This window comes from Vicugna pacos, chromosome 15 (genome assembly GCF_048564905.1).
Source record: "Vicugna pacos chromosome 15, VicPac4, whole genome shotgun sequence".
In the NCBI taxonomy this organism is placed as follows: Eukaryota; Metazoa; Chordata; class Mammalia; order Artiodactyla; family Camelidae; genus Vicugna; species Vicugna pacos.
The window spans coordinates 55886125-55899486 of record NC_133001.1 but is presented as its reverse complement, the minus strand read 5'-3'; the positions used below and the strand labels follow the sequence as shown (position 1 = coordinate 55899486).

At 41.0% G+C, this 13362-nt stretch overlaps 1 protein-coding gene across 2 annotated transcripts in view; it reads right to left on the bottom strand.

The window, feature by feature from the left end:
* The window catches only part of MBOAT2 (membrane bound glycerophospholipid O-acyltransferase 2), a 110544-nt gene extending 107526 nt beyond the window's left edge, over nucleotides 1–3018 (bottom strand). For both annotated transcript variants that reach the window (XM_072938238.1, XM_072938239.1), the window contains exon 1: nucleotides 2791–3018. In XM_072938238.1, the coding sequence (XP_072794339.1) occupies nucleotides 2791–2865 (75 nt within the window). In that variant the 5' untranslated portion in view covers nucleotides 2866–3018. The remainder of the gene's footprint in view (nucleotides 1–2790) is intronic.
* Between the last annotated feature and the right edge of the window lie 10344 nt (nucleotides 3019–13362).

The window sequence follows — 13362 nt, the reverse complement described above, 5'->3', positions numbered from 1 at the left end:
GGCGATTCTGTATTTTTATTTAAATGTAAGGCCTACTTAACAAATACTATGGTTATCTCAAGGTCTTTCTGGAATTCTCAGGAAGGATGAAAGAATCCTGGAGTCTAAGGCAAGCAAGATCCTTTGCTACTTTTCCTTGCCTGGCCTTACTGCAAAATATTTCCTCCTTTCTCTCCTACTAGACCCTGCAGTGTACATTCTGATACTCCATACATACCAATCATGTCATCGTTTCATAAATTCTACACTCGCTCTTGTAAAAAAGTTAAACTATTTTCTGGCCCTAAGGTCCCTTTTCTCCCTCTGACATCATACAACTGCTTTTATAATTTCCTAAATTTTCTAAACATTGTTAATCAGCACATACCAAATTCACAAACAAGTTATATTTTTACACTTTTCATTTCCCGATTTGTCTTTTTCCTGTTCAATCACACTATTTGATTACAATTAACCCTTAGGTTTTCTCTCGACTTGGGCTCAATCAATTTACATGTTACCAAAATTATTTTCTGTTTTGCTCTACTTCAAAATAATGGCTCAATAACCATTTATTCAACCAATTTTACTAAATGAGTTTTTAGTTACTCTAAGAGCTTTATCAGCAGAGAAGTCAATTCTTAGGTGCTTCAAAGAAATAGTTCATTAAAAAGTTAAGGCTTGAGTGGTATTTTTTATATATATACTCTTTTTATTGAAGTATAGTCAGTTTACAATGTTATGTCAATTTCTGGTGTACAGCACAATGCTTCAGTCATACATGAACATACACACCATCAATTCCATATTGTTTTTCATTATAAGTTCATTATAAGGCTTGTGTGGTATTAATCCATCATTATTAACACTTGCTTAGAGAAAACAACCCGAAGTACAAATAGCTGTGCAAACTCAAAGAGTGCTCCCAAGGGAACGAAGGTGTCCAAGGCACCAAATCAAATCCTGTAGATAATAAAGGAGGAAAGTCAAAAGCTTAAGCCCTGTCCCCTCCCGTGATTCCCCTCTTACGTCAGCACCGAAAAGAACTTGCTCTGGATTGCTGAGATTTTTTTAGTGAGTTCATTAACATCACTTTTAAAGTATAAGTATAACATCAATTAAAAGGTATTAGTACAGTAAAGAAAATATTTCATCATGACTGGGAGAGAGACAAAAAGGGAGAGAGAACATATTCCTGCTCCCTAAGATAAGTGAAAAGTTACAGGCCTACCTCCCTTGCTCTCAGCAGCAAAGCACTTTTTAAACAGACACCTACCCTGCATTAGCCGACACCCTGGCAGCAGCCTACTTAAGTCAAGGAGGGTTGAAATACACTAAAAGGTCACACACTGTGCTTCACTTCAGAAAAGTGAGAATCCTCCACAGGGCTGAGAAGATGAAAAAACCCGAAGTTCTGATCAGTTTATTAATAAACAGAGAAGACTACTTTCTTACCGTGTAAGATTAATTTCACTACTGGCACTTGAATCTATTCACATGATACACATTGTAACTGTTGTTCAAGATGTGTCAGGTTTAGGTATTTTACTAAGAATCAACAGTTAAGACAGAAACATAAGTAAAGAATGCAGATTTGAACAGGAGGCAGGATATTTTTTATACTCATTGGACATACTTCAGTCTTTTTTTTAAACGGTGAAGCACAAAACAGTCAGTGTCACAATGTTAGGCACTGGAGTCCTTTCCCATCTTGCTTCTATGAAACAGAGTCTGGACACAGAGGAATCCTGTATTATAAATGAAATCCCCGATGACAGCAATGACAGCAACACATTCAAGACAAGGACAGTGAACCAGGATCCCCTGTAAAGTCAAACACTTCTAGAGCAAGTCCACTTGAAAAAATTTGGAGCAAAATTTTCAGTGAACTACCTCTAGCCTAGGGCTACAGCAATTACCTAGCCCCACCAGCAACTACCCTAAATGTCACTCTGACACAGTACTCCCAAACTTTCTTTTCTGAATAAAAATGGCGCTGCTTTTCCCATCACAATGCTGTTTATTTCTCAATAATCCTTAGGCCTTTTCATACAAATTCAAAGTGAGGACTTAAATGACACTCTTCCTAACACAGTGTCAGATGCTTCTTTGGGTGCGGTGACCGGGGTGGGGTGGTTTCTCCTATCTACAAGGTTGCCACTTTCTCCACTAGAAACCCTGGGATCATTAACTCACTTTGACTTTTCTCCGTAACCTCTGCCTTCCTCCAAACTGTTGCCTCTCTCTAAAATAAGCCACACTTCAACGCAAACTGTCCCAAAGAGCCGATCGACCGCTGACCCCTGAGCTGGCATCCTCCACGCGACACACGCCGTGTCTAGCGCACTCTCCACTTAGACACATCCATCCTTTCCCGGAGGAGCAACGGGTGTCAGGCGTGCAGGGCACAGACACTCGGCTCCGCCAAAGCACAGCCTTTCCACGCACTGTCTACACCCGTGCCCGCACGCACTGGAAGAGGCTTGGGGACTCGGATCGCCCACTGACCGGCGCACGCACGCCCCGAGTCCCGCGCTGCTGTGGCGGGGAGCAGGGCCAAGCATGCACGCGCGCACGTCGGTGCCCGGAGCCCCCCCGGGTTGCACGGGCAGGGCAGGGTGGGGGCTGGGTAGGCAGCTGGGGAGGGGCACCCGACGCGAGGCGGCGGGCGGACAACAACAGGCGGGTCGCCGCGTCCCTTCTGGGGACCCCCGCCCCAATGCGCGCCCCGGGTCCCCGCTCCCGCGAGGATGGCACACGGCCGCGGAAAGGGCGGCGAGGGCGCGATGCCAGCGGGGCCGTCTCGGGTACCTGGTCGATGGGCAGCTGCACGGCATTGCTGAGGGGCTGCAGCAGGGTGGAGCCCGTGGTGCTAGTGGTGGCCATGGCCGGCCTGGCGCTGTACCCGCCGCGCTCCGGCCGCCCGCGCCGCTCGCCCGCGCCTGAGCCGGGCGACGCCGAGGATAGGGATGCAGCCGGCGCGCCTGCCCCCTGGCCGCCCGCGGTCGGAGCGCGCGGGGCGGGGCTGGGGAGGGGCCGGGGGCGGTGACCCGTTCGGCCCTCCCTCCGCGCCCGCGCCCCCGCGCCCCCGCGCCCCCGGACGCGCCCGCGTCCGCGCCCCCGACCGCCCGTGCCCGCCCCGCCCCCTGACTTCCAGCAGCTTCCAGCCGCCCCCTCCCCACCTTGCGCGCCCTCGCGCCAGACAGTCCCGCGGCCCAATCGCGGCGCGGCGCCCCGACGCCGGCAGCCAATCAGAGGACGCCGGCCGCGCCGCGCCCCGCCCCCATCCCAGGCCCGGGCGGAGGGCCGAGGGGTTGTTTGGCTGCGGCGGGTGGACGGCTCGCAAGCATCGCTGTCGGTTCAGGTTGCCCGGGTATTCTCGTCCTCGTCCCTTTATTCCTCCTCCTGTGCCCGAGGTCTGGGGCCAGCCCACCCCTCTCTAGGAGGAACGGTGGACAACAAAGGGGAACGGGGTGGCTGCCAGACAAAGGGGCGACGTGCGGGGCGCCGTCGAGCCAGCGCTGGGGGAAGTTGGGAACACAGCCGGGGCCTGGGAGGAGGGCAACAATCCAAAAAAGTGACCTGGATAAGAGCCCCTTTGTCTTAAGTATTGCTGTGAAAAAGCCTAAAGTTGGCCAGTTCCGGTTATGTGTGATTTTCGGTCACCCTCAAGCCCAGCTGGGCCTTCGCGGGTGAGGCTGGTCCGGTTCGACGCCGCGATGAAGCCCAGCCCCAGGGTGGGAGCCGTGCTCACCTGTACCTGCGGCATCCGCGTCGAGGGCCCGCCTTCCTTCCTCCCCCATCCCCCCTCGAATGCTGTTTCTCAGCATCGCTTCACCCCTGAATCGCCTGCCCCCCCAGACTTTTCAGTTGTGCTGTTCCCACAGATACTCAATGTGTGGTGGTTTGTGTGTTATGTTGTATATCTATTTGCCCAAACTTAAAAATAAATCATTTGAGTTCCTCGAAAAACAAGTGTCGACTTTGTTTAGAAGCTTTCAAACAGGAATGCGGTCGTATCAGGAGAGCTCAAAATTCAAAGATTTAGGAGTGAAATTTTTGGTAGAAATAACCATTAGTTAATGAGAATTCAGCCACATGCTTTAATGCTTTAAATGCTGCTTTGAAAGTGTAAACTCAATCCCCACAACAACCACGTGAGGTAGGTACTACAACCTTTAACCAAAGAAAATGAGTTACAGAGAAGTAACTTGCCTGAGAGCACAGCCAAAAAAGAGCGGAGACAGGATTGAGACCCAAGATGTGTGCCTTCAGAGGTCACCTCTTAAACACTAGGCCCTCTTCTTTCTCATACTTAAACCCAGTCCAGAAATTTTCATCAGCTGTCTGGTGTCCCATTTACTTACTATCTGGATGATGAGAGGGACAGATACGAATACATGAGCTTCAGTAAATCATTCTCCTGGACCTTAGTTGTCTCTCTGTAAAGGAAGAAATTGAAGTAATTGATCCAGTCCCTCCCTGCCTAACATTCTCTGTTGGGTTAACTTAATCCTAACAACCAAGCTGACTAAGGGATAGAAGGAAGAATCAGAAAGCCAGGACCTTCACTCTCCATCGGATAGTGATCCGGGGGAGTTGTAATCAATTCAAGACCAGCCTGTTCAATGACTCCTCAGGAAAACATATTATCTCAATAATCTGGAGCCTTCTATTAATGTAATCTCAGAAAATCGTTTTTTTCCCCCTTTCCTCCACTTTGGGGAATTGTAGAGAAAGCATACAGGTGCCTGAGCATACAAACTGAAGGAAAAAAATGTAAATGCCATTTTGAAAACTTGAAAGTTGTGTGTTGGGAACATACTGTAACCTAAAGTAGCATAAAGCTACAATGTCAGGTCTAGAACAAGTAACATCTACAAAAAGGAGTTTCCTTAGGCTGAATTTTTATTTTAGTAGGACTTGACAGAGTTCTCTACTTGGGGTAACTACAAAAAATTAATATCTGCAATGAGGAGGCTTTCAGCCACCTGGAAAGTTAGCTGTGTCAGAGTTGTGAAGCAATAGGTAAAATATAGTGTAGTATTAATGATAACTTAGATTTTGGAGTCACACAGACCTGGGTTTTCAGCTGCTACCTTTCATTAGCTGCAAGATCTTGGGCAAATTGCTAAACCTTTCTAAGCCTTGGGTTCCTCATGTGTAAAATGAGCATCACAATGGGGCCAAGTCTGTAAGCTAGGAGGTCATGAAAGCTTCCCTAAGTGAAGAGCTCAAAACTGTGTGTGGTGCATGGTAAGGCTTAAGAAACATTAATTACCATCAAAGAAATGTAATGTGGTTCTGAAAATGGAGACTTTTTCTCATATTAAAAATACTACATCTTCATGTTTTTCATGAAGAAACTGAGGCCCATATCTTAAGTTAATAACTCAGGGATGATAGCATACATTTGATGCAGATGCTCTGACCAGTATCTGCTAATTAGACCAGAAGCTCTTAAACTCTGATGAAAGAGGAAAGAGTTGAATTAATTATATATAATCCCTCACTGTCCTACCTCAGATAACATCCATCCTATAAAGGTGATTCTTATGTCCTTGATTCTTAAAAACATTTGTTGAGTACTTCCTATATTCACAAACTGGGGCAGGGGGCAGTTGCTATGAAGAGTAAATGATGCTCATAATCAAAAGAAGAAACAATCATGTATACACGAAACAGAGAGGAAAGTGTTGTAAGAAAAGTACTTCATCCTGCGTCACAGAAGTACTGTGACCCTGAGAGTGGAATTAACAATAGGCTAAATTATTTTAAAGATATTAGTAATACTAGTCTTAGAAATAATCACTAGCATGAAAGAGATTCAATATAGCAACCACATTTTAACAAGAGTTACTAACTTAGACCACGTTGTAAGGAGAGTTCATGTGTAATAAAATGACTGTCTACCAGTGTTCTCGTCCTGGCTTCAGAGCTCTCCCTCTCTAAACTGGCTATGGTAATTAAAGATTGCTAAAATGAAAATTTCCCTTCCCAGCTTATTTTTAACTCTGAATAAACCACTCAGAAGAAATGAATAATCTGCCAAGCTGCTTTTGTTTCATGAAAATGGTATGTGTCATGAAATTATAGAGTTCTCAAGGCAGTGATTGTGCCTATTCTATGCCCTTTATGTCTTGGGATAACTTGGATGGTGAAGGTCATTGGACCATACACATAATAAAAGCCCCAGTAACTGGCTGGCCTCGTTAAGCTCTTACAAGCTACCCCTAACCTGAGACCAAAAAATGAAATTCAGAAAGTCACCCTTTAAGACGTAACATGCTTCGATTAGGACATCATAAAGTAAGCTGAAAAGAGGTAACAAACACAGGAAGTACAGAGGTAGGAGTGCAGTCCGGAGCCACAGGAGTCCTGGCTCTGCTGTTCTCTGGCTCTGCGATGAACTGATAAGCCCTGTGACAATAAACTACTTACCTTCAGTTTCATTGTCTATACATTTGGACACTAAAAAACCAACTAATTTCAGTGATTCCCAGGGATTTCTGACACTTCTTCTCCATCTCTCTGAGCCTACATTCCACCTGTGTTTATTTGAGTAAGAGGTGGAAACAATTTTCAAATTGCATTGCTCTCCAGTTACTCCACTGGTTTCAGAACCACCTGTAGTTTATCTCTAATCAACCTTTCTTCTTGAAATGTCTCTTGTTCTCAATGACCTGTGATGAGTTCTACGTTACATCTGTGTGCCTTGGGGAAATATTTCATTTTCCTCATAGATGAATTGGGCTTTTCCACACTTAACGAATGAATCAAGTCTCAATGAAAAGAACACCCCCTTAGTGCGCATTTATTGTAAGTACACCATCTGAAACTCCCTGATCCTTAGGTACAGAAAAAAACTCTCAGCCCTCCCCATGTTTGCATAATGGCATTTGTGTCCACATTATGAAACATCTTAAAATCAAAATACTCACCGCAGGTTTTATCATAATCCCCATCTGCATGAGCAGCCCTGTTGCACCTACTTGGAGTACCACACAGGGTAAGAAGGCCTTATTGTCGCAGTTCTGCCTAATCAGGTGATTTTAGTTTATAATTTTAAGAAGAGTTATCTTCCTTACATATGTTGACATCTCACTGCTCTTCTAAATGGTCTAGTCTGGCAGCTAGGGGAGGAGTTATACCCCCAGCTCGGCTGTTGCCAACTCCGTAACAAAGAGAAAGTCTCCAGCCCACCAAAGAATTCTGTGTAGTCCCTCAGAAGCCTAGCCCTTTCAGCAAATTTTCCTCCTTATGGGTAAATGTGTCCAAAAAAACATATTTTATTGTAGATGTTTTCACCTTAAAGCCTTCCCATATCACTGTCATTTTTCAGATGCGAGGTTTTGCTCCACAGATTACAATTCCAACGCTAGAGCCCTAAGCAGTGAAGACTTGACAATGAGAATCATCTCTACATGTAAATTCTAAGGTTACCACATCTAGCCCAGGCCCCTTGCTAAAGGACTTGCTCTCCTGGACTGTGACTCTTCTAGTTAGTCATGAGGGACCTGCTAAGGATTGTCTTTACAATCAGACAATGGCTTGGTTTCGATTTCATCAAATTATCTTTTAATTTAGTTTCCACTTGAAAGCTAATAGTTACTCTCTCTTATTTGGGTTTTCGTATGTAAATTCCAACCTAGGCTTAAAATACAGTATATCACAAGACAGTCCTTATGAAAATCACAGCACATGAAAATTAAGGGGAAAATGAAAATGAAAGAGATACCAAATGTTCCCAAGTTAGTTTAAATCAACTGTATTACTAAATGTATACGTAGTGGGTTGCCCCTTCCAAAATGAGGATACAGATCAGGTGGAAGTAACCACCAATGGAAGCCCCTCTCTTAGATTCCTCAGCTGAAATATTATCCCTAACTTTGTTGAGGCATCAAGAAAGTAGTATTATACAAAGTTTCAGGTAAAGAATTTGGGCCCTGGAAACAGATTGCCTAAGTTTGAAGCCTACTTATTACTTAATTGATTTGGGGCAAGTGATTTAACCTCCTTGGGCCTCAATCTCCTCATCTATAAAGTGGGAATAATAATAATTTGTGCCATTCAAATAACTTAATGCACATATAGCACTTAATGCTTGTCATATTGTAAACTCAGTAAATATTAGCCATCATCACCTCCATCATCAACATCCTCCTCACCATTATTATTACAGGGATTGCTGGCCTCACAGTATACAGTCACATTTCCCGTGGGTACCACATACAAAGTCAAAGTGTAGATTAGCAACAAAGGTTGGTTTAGCTTCTCTCTCCAAATTGAGAGGGGGCAAAAAAAAAAACAAGGGCTAAGATTTGGAGTATAAAGAGGACATGAACTTTAATGATTTATTACAGTCCTGGCCTATCTCATCTGAAAGCATTAACAGAGCTTTATATTTACAAAAATAATGACAACCAGGTTTAAACTTTTCCTTCTTTTTAGATGCTGAAATATATTATGGTAAGTTATATTATTTTGTTTTTTAACTGTCAGTATCTATTTTGAGACTTTACAACCTACACAGTAGGAAAAGGATGAAAAAAAGGCAAACAGTAATTTATGTAAGAATTTCATGGGTAAGAACCAAGCAAATGAATGTATGATTTATACATTGGTGTATTACTTTGTGACACATTTAAAAATTATTCCTCTGATTGATGATTTTGAAAATTCCAGGTAGCATTAGACTTCATCTTTCCATACAGTACTTCTTAAATAAAATACCATCTCTGAATCCACAGATATTTATCTTTTTTTGGGGGTTAGCATCCAGCTGGTAACCAATGAAATAATCTTACATTATTCTAGGACAGGAGCCAGGAACTTGATCTTATTGCATAAAGCTACTCCATTCCTCTTTGTATAAAATATATTCAGCTACTGGTCCCTAGATACTCAGTTGAAAGAACACATAAAATTGTTCCCTTTGGAGTTGCTTGAGTGTCACTAACAAATAAATTAAAAGAAAAATAAAATCAACTCCAGTATATTGGACACAATCCAACAAGTCAGTGTATCTCAGAGGCTTCCACAGAACCACCTTAAAATCACCCAGGATATTTGCTTCAAATCCAGATTCTTGGACAACACCAAACATATAAAGAATCAGAATTTTTAAAAAGAAGAATTATAAATAAAAATGCTCAATATCGCTAATTATCAGAAAAATGCAAATCAAAACTACAGTGAGGTATTACCTCACACCACCGAAAATAGTCATCATTTAAAAAGTCTACAAATAATAAATGCTGCGGAGGGTGTGGAGAAAAAGCAACCCTCCTACACTGTTGGTGGGAATGTAGTTTTGTGCAGCCACTATGGAGAACAGTATGGAGGTTCCTTAAAAAGCTAAAAGTAGAGTTACCATATGATCTAGTAGTCCCACTCCTGGGCAGATACCCAGAGAAAACTGTAATTCAAAAAGATATATGCACCCCAGTGTTCACAGCAGCACTATTTACAATAGCCAAGGCACAGAAGCAACCTAAATGCCCGTCAATAGAAGAACGGATAAAGAAGATATGGTGTGTGTGTGTGTGTGTGTGTGTGTGTGTGTGTAATATTACTCAGCCATAAAGAAGAATGAAATTAATGCCATTTGCAGCAACAGGGATGGACCTAGAGATGATCATATTAAGTGAAGAAAGTCAAAGACAAATATTATGATATCACTTATATGTGGCACCTAAAAAATGATACAAATGAACTTATTTACAAACTAGAAATAGATTCATACACATAGAAAATCAAACTATGGTTACCAAAGGGGAAAGGTTGGGGGGGTGATAAATTAGGAGTTTGGGATTAGCAGATACAAACTACTATACATAAAATAGATAAATGACAAGGACTTATTGTGTAGCACAGGGAACTGTATTCAGTATCTTGTAATAACTTATAATGGAAAAGAATCTGAAAAAGTATATATATATAAACTTTGCTATACACCTAAAACTAACACAACATTGTAAATCAAACCATACATCAATAAAAATTTTGTTTAATTTAAGAAAAAAGGGGAAGAAGAATTATAATTTATAGGGCAGGGCCCTGGAATCTGCATTTTACCAAAGTGTAATTCTTAAGCATACACTGAAGTTTAGGAACCATTGCTCTAGGCTCTTATTGTCTTAAGAACTTCATTTTAATTCAGCAAATACAGAAATAATTCACAGGTGCTGACTTATACCAGAACAAGTAATTTAATAGGTTTTAAGTGTCTTTACAATTTACAAATAATGAATCCATAACCCTTTTCCTATGTTAAGACGTTAACTAAATCCACTAATACTAAATTAGTACTAGTAACTATGATAGCTAATATTTCTAGACTTATTTTGTTATTAAGTGTAATCAAAATGAAATGCTCAGAGTAAATTCTAGTTGATTGTATATGTGTAATAAAGAGAAAGATATAAATATTCCTCCATATTTTTGATAAAAGTGTTTTCTTACAAACATCAAAAATCTGCCAACTATGAGAGCCTGAGTTTCACAGCCAGCATTGGCCAATATAACATTCAAATGATAAAGCATTTGGACCAGGAAGAGAATCTGGAAATAAGAGGGAATTCATTTACCACAGTATTTGGTTTTTAAGAGGCTCACTTAGATCAAAAGCTATCAACAACGTGCATATGTAAAGTCCTTGCCAAGAAATGGTATATCTAAGATCTTCCATAAAAGAAAAGGAACTATAGATAAACATGAACAAGACCACCTAGGGAGAAAATGAAAAAAGAAGCAGTAAAGAGGTCTTAGAACAATGCAGACTTTTTTTCTCTTGCTTTTATTTTTCGAATTTCATTTCATTTTTATTTTTCATAAAGTAATACATGTACAAGTTAAAAAATCAAAGAGCACTGTATTTAAGGAAAAAAGAAAGTCCCCTGTCCTCCTTCTCCCCCTCCTGCTTTGCTTCCCATCATCAACATTATCAGCTGTTAACTGTCTCTGTTGGTGTTGCCCTCTATGTTTCTTTTAAGAAAATGTTTATACTGTTATTTCAAGACTTTCTCATTTCAAACAGTATGTATTGACCACCTTACTATAGAAGATAAGAATACACCTCTTTTCCCATACTCCCTCCAACCCTATCCTCAAATATATTGTATCACTACTCTGGGTTAAATAAATATCCAGTTTCCATTATTATGACCTCATAAATATTGTTCAAAGATAAGTCACATAGTATACTATGATTATGTTTCCATTTCTCTACTACTTTGTATTTTTCCTGGAGTTAACATTTGCCTTTTCATCTTCCTCATTCAGTTTTCTATGTAACTATCATTAATTTATCTCCAAATCCTACCACACAACTTTAAACCTTCTATCACCATGATCATGTGCATTGTGTAATCTATCTGTTCCATGTCTTTCTAGATGTCCTAGAACACGTTTCTCCTGTTCCATTCTGGATTGACTGCTCTCTAAATTCTAAAGCAAGCCTTTCAGCCTAGGATTGTGTGTGTGTGCGTGTGAAATGGAAGGACTCCTTTCACTTCTGCATTGGAACACGTGGATGTTGCACAGCCAAGAACAACACTCAGTCACACCACTGGACTGTTCGAATAGTAACCACCACGCCCCCAACACCTGCCCACACCACTACCACCTGCTGTTTGGTACTTACGATTCCAGGGGTCAGAAGGTATATGCATTCTCAACAGAGGCAATATTGCCTCAATAGGGGCAAATTTTGTTTTGGAGGAATGGGGAGGCTACAAAAACTTGCCTTTTAAAATACAAAACACATACATATGGTACATAAACCGATGTATAGTGTATCTGTGGTATTTAAATTCATGAGGGGGACTAATTAGGGGAGAAAAGTCTGAAAAAGCTCCTCAGGGGAGCAATAAAAAAAGGAAAAAGGTTGAGAAACACTGAGACAGTACAGCCTTTGCCACAGATGCCCCAGAATAGCGGATACCCCACGTACATGTCACCTCACATATCTCCACCTTCCAAGTCTCTCCTGCATGAGTTTGCTTGATGCGACCTTGGTAACACGCAAGGGAGCCTGGGAAATACGGTTTTAGCTTTCTAGTGTTTAAAGCAAAGGCTACCAGGAAGGAGAGGGTGGGAGTTGAGTGCACCAACCTGTAGCATCTACCAACGCCGGATCTAGAATTTTACATTGAGACCATTTTGCACTTAGAATTTTGAAGCCATTGCTCCGTTTTCTTGTAAGTTCCAATGATGCTGTTAAGAAATGCCACTTTAATTCCTGATTCTTTGTATGTGAACTGTTTTGTTTTTTTTTTTTCCTTCCTCCTTTGGAAGCTTTTTGGATATTCTTTTTATATCATTGATGTCCTCAAGTTTTAGTGATGTGTCTTGAGGTGAGTCTTTTCTATTCACTGTGCTGAGTATTTTGTGGGCCCTTTCATTCTAGAAACATGATCTTCAATTCAGGCAAAACTTCTGGTATCTTTAGTATTTTTCTCCCCTTCTTTATCTCTGCTCGCTCTTTATGGAATTCTTAGTTGTAAGATACTGGGCTTCCTGGATTGATTCTCTAATTTCCCCTCCTATTTTCCAGCTCTTTGTCTTTTCTTATGTAAGACTTTCTCAATTTTATCTTCCAACTTTCTCTTAATTTACTGATTTTTTTCTTCAAATATTTTTCATTAAACCACTTACAAAAATATACACATTTCCCTCACTGAAAATTCTTGTAATAAAAATGTAACAAAATGAGATAACAGTGAAATATGCTTCACACATTAAAAAATTTCCTGTTTGAAGAAAGGGAATTTTGCACAACAAAAGAAAACAAGCACTCAGAATACACCCAGACCTGTGTGCAAAGAAGCGCCCATCAACTAGCTGGCGGAATGTTTTGTTTGCATGATTACTAACCACTTATGAAACAGAAGGGAGAATATTAGGAAATGTGAGACCTACCTCATGTTCCTGATTTTCACAATACCAGCGCTCACCTCACAACAGCATCTTCATTGAATCTAACGGTTAAATGTTCCCAAAGTAAAACGCAGACGATTCTTAGAGCCTGCTGAGCAGGTTTTGCTGAAATAGTGGATTTCACTATAATTACAAAGAGAATCTGACTCAACTTGCAGTAAAATAGCATGAGTTATAAACACCAAACAAGTATCACAAGAATAATAACCTGTGCATAATCAAGTATTGATCTAAACCATGTTCTAATTGAACTGAATGCTCATTAAATCAGTCAGCTTTACATATCATAAGACACAACACCATATCAAAGAATATGAATTCACAACAGTTTCCAAATATCTAACCCCAAGTTAATATTTGTATACTTGTTAAGAATCACAGTTTACTTAGAAAAGAAAAACAGAAACACACGTGCATCTCTATAATTTAAAATATTTTATATTA